General features: G+C 41.7%; 1 protein-coding gene across 1 annotated transcript; it reads right to left on the bottom strand.

The window, feature by feature from the left end:
• Nucleotides 1-811: 811 nt before the first annotated feature.
• LOC146960081 (uncharacterized) lies at nucleotides 812-2,362 on the bottom strand. The gene has a single exon (XM_085772634.1). It carries the CDS (start codon nucleotides 2,097-2,099, stop codon nucleotides 1,170-1,172), a length of 930 nt encoding a protein of 309 aa, XP_085628760.1. The 5' UTR covers nucleotides 2,100-2,362; the 3' UTR covers nucleotides 812-1,169.
• Nucleotides 2,363-7,241: the final 4,879 nt, after the last annotated feature.

Below are 7,241 nucleotides of genomic sequence, written 5' to 3'. Positions count from 1 at the left end.
GGGCTGTACCAGGGAGCTATTCTTTTCTGATTGATAACTTTCTTTTTGAGGGGAGCTACAGCATCAAGTGTTCCAAGGAGTGCTGCTGCAGTGCTATCCACAAGATAGTCCACCTGTGTGGGGGTGAAACCAGCATAACTGCCCATAGTATGGTTACAGAATGTGGTGAAGTCAGCATCACTGCCCATAATATGGTTACAGGATGTGGCAGCAAGCTCTGCTGGAATAAGCTCTTTAAATCTAGAAACAGCAGTGTCAGATAGACATCTACTGTAGCGGGATTTTTTCCCAGGTAGGATATAATTTGTTAAAGTAAATTCAAATGTTATTAAAGAATGGTCAGACAAGACGGGGTTCTGAGGAAGAACTGTGACATGGTCAGCTTCTATTCCATAAGTAAGTACTAAGTCAAGGATATGATTAAAAGTGTGAGTGGGTTTGTTTACCCTCTGAGAGAAGCCGACTGAATCCAAAAGTGACTTGAATGCAGTAGCCAGACAATCATCATCGACGTCCACATGAATGTTAAAGTCACCTACTATAATGACTTTGTCTGAGCTCATTGCTAAATTTGACAGAAAGTCAGGGAATTCTTCTAGAAACTCAGAATAAGGTGCAGGAGGACGATACACTACAGCAAGTAAGAGTGGTTTTTCTGCTTTCCAGTCTGGGTGAGAGAGGCTGACAGTAAGGCTTTCAAATGTATTATATGAACTATTATGTCTAGGGTTGATAATCAGATTTGACTGATAAATAGCAGCCACTCCTCCTCTTCGGCCTGTGTTACGAGGCACATGACCGTTAATGTAACTAGGAGGGGTAGATTCATTCAAACTAACATATTCATCTTGCTGCAACCAGGTCTCAGTGAGTGTTAATATGTCAATATGGTGACTTGTAATTAAGTCATTCACTAGGAGAGACTTGGATGGGAGAGAACGAATGTTGAGCAAACCACATTTAATAGTTCTATTAGTTTGGCTTGCTGGAGCAGTGGTTTTGATTTTAACTAAGTTGCTATAAACAACTCCTCTAGATTGGGGTTTAGGCTTAGACAGCCTCGAGGCAGACACAGTTTCTATAGGCTGGGTGGGTGACAACAAGAGGGACCCAGCAGAGGGGCGTCTTAAACTGCGGCTCTGCCTGCTGGTCTGAACTCTGGGTGCTTGTCAGGGATTAGCACGGCTAATAAAGTTCCCTATATTCCTAGATAGGAGGGATGCGCCATCCAGAGTAGGATGGACGCCATCTCTCCCAATCAGACCAGTCTTTCCCCAGAAGGAGGTCCAGTTATCTATGTAAGCCACGTCGTTATCTAAGCACCACCCAGACATCCAGCGATGGAATGAACGCATGCGACTAAACATATCGTCACTCACTAGGTTGGGCAGCGGGCCAGAGAAAATTACGGAGTCCGACATTGTCTTTGCAAAGTTGCACACCGAAGCCATATTAACCTTAGTTAACTCCGACTGGCGAAGCCGGGTGTCATTACCGCCGACATGGATTACAATCTTACTGTATTTAACCTTACGTTTACATGCCAGCAGCTTCAGATTAGCCTCAACGTCGCCCGCTCTGGCCCCTGGGATGCACTTTATGCTCGCTGGTTTCTCTACCTTCACGTACCGTAAAATGGAGCTGCCAATGACTAATGCCGACTTCACAGCGGGGCTGTGAGCAACAGAGTCGACATGTTGAGTTACGTTCTCAGCGGGTGTGTCGCTGAGTGGGGAAAAGCTGTTGGAGACGTGAAGGGGTTGGTGGGCCAACACGGGCTTATTGCGTCTATGTTTCCCTCGGTTTGTTGTCACCCAGCCGGACTGACTAGTTCCCGGCTGCTCGGGGGCTGGGAGGGAACTGCTAGCGGCGGCTAGGCTAGGTGGCTCCGCACCGGCTAAGCTGGACTGTGAAGCTACTATAGCTGGACTAGCCTCCATGGTGCGGAGCCGGGACTCTAACTCGCTGAGCCTCGCCTCCAGAGCTACAAACAAGCTACACTTATTACACATACCATTACCACTAAAGGAGGCAGAGGAGTAGCTAAACATCTGACACTCAGAGCAGGAGAAGGAGACAGAGGAGGGAGGGGAAGCCATAGCTAGTATGTTAAGCTAACTAGCGGACCTGTGGCAAATACAACAAGTTGAATGGAGAAATACAAAGAGAGTCCTGTTAAGGACTTAAGTGACAGAAAGTTGTGTTAATGTAGCAAAACGTGGTGCACACTGGTGCTTAAAGTGATTAAATTAGCAGAACACTAGACGGAGGATTGAGAAAGTCTAACACAACACAGCAACAGTGCAGCAGGTACAGGCAGGAAATGACGTAACACGCTCACCGTAAGTCACGCAGTCACGCAGCCCTCTCATCTGCATGCTGCTTCTCGACACAACACCGGCAATCCCACAGAGAGCCACGGTGCAGCCCTGGCATTACATGAGGTTCACACAGACATTCACGCATACACAGGAGATTTCCTGATAGCCGATAGCAAAGACGGGAGCGATCATAGCCGGCAACAGCCGGCAATAGAGCAGCCATGTTTAAACGATCATGTGACCGCCGCTCACAGCCGCTTTACTGCTCGGCGTCCGAAGCCACAGACACACACACACAGATGGTATCGTTGTAAAGGCTGAAGTGTCCCGCTTTCATTTAAAAAAAATTACATCGCTCTCATTGTCCATTCCGGAAATAGACCCGAAAGAGTAGCTACAACAATACGGATCTCTTTCTGAGTTTTCTGACCAGAGGGTCAAGATTCTGAAAAATCTTAATGTGTGTGGTGAGCTGTGAGCTTTGGAATATCACAGCACACCACACACAATACGATCAAAACTGTTCAATCACAGATTTTTTATCTTCACGTGTGGGGTCTTTCACAGATAAAAAAAATTGGTTGAAATTTAGAGAATCTTTATGTGTGTACCAGGATTTAGGATCTGTGAAATACATGAGTGTTGATGACTTCACTACTTCAATGTAGAGGAATGCTTTTGTGTCCACATCATAGACTGAAGTCTATGGGTGGGAATTGAGAACCAGTTCCTCTTCAGAACTGGTTCCCACGTGATCATTTCCTTGGGATTGTGTGCATGCATGCTTAATGATTCCGCTAATCGATTTAGCTTTTTTTTCCTTTGCAAATGTGCATGTTTCTAATCCAAACAACACATGCCATGTTCAGGTCAGAACAAAGGCAAACACGGCGTCGAGACAGAAGCGCTCTAAAGTGTCGGGGTAGATGTGATGAAAAAATATTCAGATTTATAAAACACTGCATACACACACTTGCAAGTAAAGTGCCTACAAGGCACATATATACTGTAGATAGTAAGGAATATACACACTTGTGTTTAGCTGGGTACTAAAACATCAAAAAATCATTAGGAAGCAACCCAAATGTGTAACAAATTAATCACTGAATCAGATTGCTATTCTACTATTTGTTTTCAATAGATGAATTAGAATTAGATTAGAATTAGATTTATTGTGTACCTCCCACTTAACTCATTGAGTGCCATTGACGTACATATACGTCAAACGCAGTTTTCTGCGGCTGGTAAATGGGGACTCTGTCGCCCACACTGTGAGTAATTTTGGGGCTTCTGGGATGTGTAGAACGAATGAGACTGTAGATCAGAGCAAGAAGTGAAGAAGAAGGAGAAGACGAGTGCGATCGCTACGGAGATAAAAAAGTTGGAAAAAGTTTCTATTTCTAGAGAAAAACGACGGGCAGAGCCTGGAACAAGTGTAACGTGGAGCTGTGATGAAAAATTTCTCTTACGGATGATCACTTTTGCTTATTTCTTTCTTATTCATACATGATGGAGTGTGTATTTCACTTCATGCTAACTAAGTGGGCACTTGTATCATTATGCACCAACCAACAGTGGACCCCTGTCATTCCATATAAACCAAGTGTGGACCTTTTTTTTCTGCAATGCAAAACAATAAGTAAAATGCATCCCTATTAATATAGATATAGAATGCAAGTACATTAAAATTGATTGAAACCATGTGCTGTTAAAAAGTAGAAGAGTGACAATAGGTGGCCACCACAGAGCTTCATCTATATGGGATATTAGGTGACTACAGAATAACACTTTGTGGCTCTGGGCCATCAGACCATGTTGAATCCTGAGTTTAGTTATTTAAAGTAGTTTTCCCATGACAACAATGCAGTCAAGGAGTGTGAAACTGCATTAAGTCAAAAACTTGACAGACTGTAGAAAGGTGTGTTGCAGTGGTATATCATATTACTTAGTGAGGTTAATCCATCCTCTAGAAGAATTATCCCTTGTATCTCAGACAAACTGATGACCCCCCAGCGCCTCCTTTATTTTCCCATACATGTTTTATTGTTGAGCCATAAATGTCAATAACTGAAATATTCCCTTAAGTATCTTGATAGGTTGCCATTGAGTTTTCACAGTACATCCCATGTTTTAAAAAAAACTACTACAATGACAACTTCACCAGTGCTACTTTAGTTTAAATATGTGTGTTTGCATGTGTTTGTGAGTGTGTGTTGTGTGTATTAATAGTTACAAATGTTTGTATTAAATTTAGATTTAAAATGTATCTCAAAACTTAGCAATTTCTCTCATTTCTGCTTATCCACCCATGCTGGAGTGTGTATGTCGCTCCGTGCTATCTCAGTGGGCACTTGTATCATTATGCACCAACCAACAGTGGACCCCTGTCATTCCATATAAACCAAGTGTGGACCTTTTTCTGTAATGTAAAACAGTAAATAAAATACATCCTCATAAATACAGATTCATGATGCAAGTACATTAAATGTGACCTAAAACCCTGAGTTTTAATTCAAATATTTTTCCTATAACAACAATGCAGTCAAGGAGTATAAAACTCTTGTAGGGGAAAAATTAATAGACTGTAGATACAGTATGTGTGTTGCATTAGTACACCCTACATTTAAAAATAATGACAACATTATTGGTGCTACTTTATTAGAAATGTTTGTGTTAAAATTTGAAGAAAAATTTCTGTTACGGATGATCACTTTTGCTTATTTCTTTCTTATTCATACATGATGGAGTGTGTATTTCACTTCATGCTATCTAAGTGGGCACTTGTATCATTATGCACCAACCAACAGTGGACCCCTGTCATTCCATATAAACCAAGTGTGGACCTTTTTCTGTAATGTAAAACAGTAAATAAAATACATCCTGATAAATACAGATTCATGATGCAAGTACATTAAAGGTACCATCCCGGGCGGCTCATTTTGTGGCAAAAATATAAAAATCTGAGTATATCGGTTAAGTATTAGACAGTAATTGATGCTATTAGTGGTTTGACATATCAATGACGAAATTTGGTCATCTGTGTAAGGAGTAGGGACTAAAATTTGGCCGACCAATCAAATTAGTCTCATTTCAACTTTGGTTGGATGGCCCGTCTGTCAGTCAACGTGCACGCTGTTCTGCTAGTATGCAAGCACTTTGATTGTAGCTACACTTTTTCACAGTACATCACAGCCAGCCAGCCAGCAGCTAGAAAGCTAGGAATTCGTCATGGCACAGCTAAAGGACCAGCCGGATATCCAACCTCCAACTGCACCTCCTAATCAACCACCACCCAAAAACCTAACACTTTTATTGAAAGTATGAAAGACCGTCAGAAGTTACTTGGCTCGTTTTCTCCCTCGGGATTGCTGAGGTCGCCCGGCAGATCAGCTCAGTGGAGTGGCTGCTGCTGCTGCTGCTGCTGCTGCTGCTGCTGCTGCTGTGACAGCTGCCATGGTCCCTGTACTGGGGGCTCACACAGACTCTGCACTTCTCCCAAACAACGGAGCAAATTTCCTAACAAAGGTTATAAACTGACCACAGACTCTGGATTAAACTGTGACGTGTTAACAGTGCTAAAGCCAGAATTAAAACAGCTTTTAGCAGCTTTATTGGCTGTCGGTTGCCACAATGCTAATTTCTGTTAGCCCGTCTATGAGGTTTTGCATTATGTTAGCATTAAGCTAGCGGGCTTTATGCTTAGTTGTAATACTGGCTGTGTGTGTTTTGAACGTTGTTTAAAACTATGTACATCTTTGATGCTTAAATATATATATTACCGCTTAATACTCCTCTTTTATTTTATGTATGCTGCTATTTTTTATGCAGCCTTACTGTCGGTTGCCGCGGGCTAATTTCTGTTAGCCCGTCTATGAGGTTTTGCATTATACGTTAGCATTAAGCTAGCGGGCTTTATGCTTAGTTGTGATACTGGCTGTGTGTGTTTTGAACGTTGTTTAAAACTATGTGGGTTTGATTGAACATCTTTGAAGCTTAAATATGTATATTACCGCTTAATACTCATCTTTTATTTTATGTATGCTGCTATTTTTTATGCAGCTTTACTGTCGGTTGCCGCGGGCTAATTTCTGTTAGCCCGTCTATGAGGTTTTGCATTATACGTTAGCATTAAGCTAGCGGGCTTTGTGCTTAGTTGTTCTGGCTGTGTGTGTTTTGAACGTTGTTTAAAACTATGTGGGTTTGAATCGAACATCTTTGATGCTTAAATATAGCCTATATATTCCCACTTAATATATTGCTTTACTCCTCTTTTTATTTTATGTAGGTATTTTTACTGTAGGGCAGGCTAATCTTGACAAATAAAACCTTGAAGCAAAAAGATCTTGCCTTTTGTTTGAGAACTGACATTTGTACAATAATTCAGTAACAGTTGTAAATGTACCTTTGTACAATTTATTTTTTAATATTTTACCGTTCAAAAGCAAGCTCAGTGCTGTCTGTCCCATAGAATAACATGACAGTGGCAGCCTGCTGTAGCCGCTCTGATGCCCTGCTTGTGGTGCAATACATACAACAGTCTCCGGCTGCAATGAACACCGAGCAATGGGGGCGTGGTTTTTGTGATTCCTGATTGGACGGAGGGGCGGGTGTGCGATTCGAAAAAGAAATCGTTAGTCCAGTAAATCCAGCCGCCCGGGATGGTACCTTTAAATGTGACCTAAAACCCTGAGTTTTAATTCAAATGTTTTTCCTATAACAACACTGCAGTCAAGGAGTATAAAACTCTTGTAGGGGGAAAATTAATAGACTGTAGATATGTGTGTTGCAGTAGTACACCCTACATTTAAAAATAATTACATCATTATTGGTGCTACTTTATTAGAAATGTTTGTGTTAAGTTTTGATGAAAAATTTCTCTTACGGATGATCACTTTTGCTTATTTCTTTCTTATTCATACA

Source organism: Trachurus japonicus, unplaced genomic scaffold (genome assembly GCF_045865225.1).
Source record: "Trachurus japonicus isolate A0001 unplaced genomic scaffold, Traja_1.0 AP030737.1".
Lineage (NCBI taxonomy): Eukaryota > Metazoa > Chordata > Actinopteri > Carangiformes > Carangidae > Trachurus > Trachurus japonicus.
The sequence above is the reverse complement of the archived record's forward strand: the minus strand, read 5'-3'. Positions and strand labels throughout refer to the sequence as shown.

Excerpts from the sequence above, each read along its gene's own strand:
- LOC146960081 (XM_085772634.1), bottom strand. The coding sequence starts at position 2,099 with ATGGCTTCCCCTCCCTCCTCTGTCTCCTTCTCCTGCTCTGAGTGTCAG.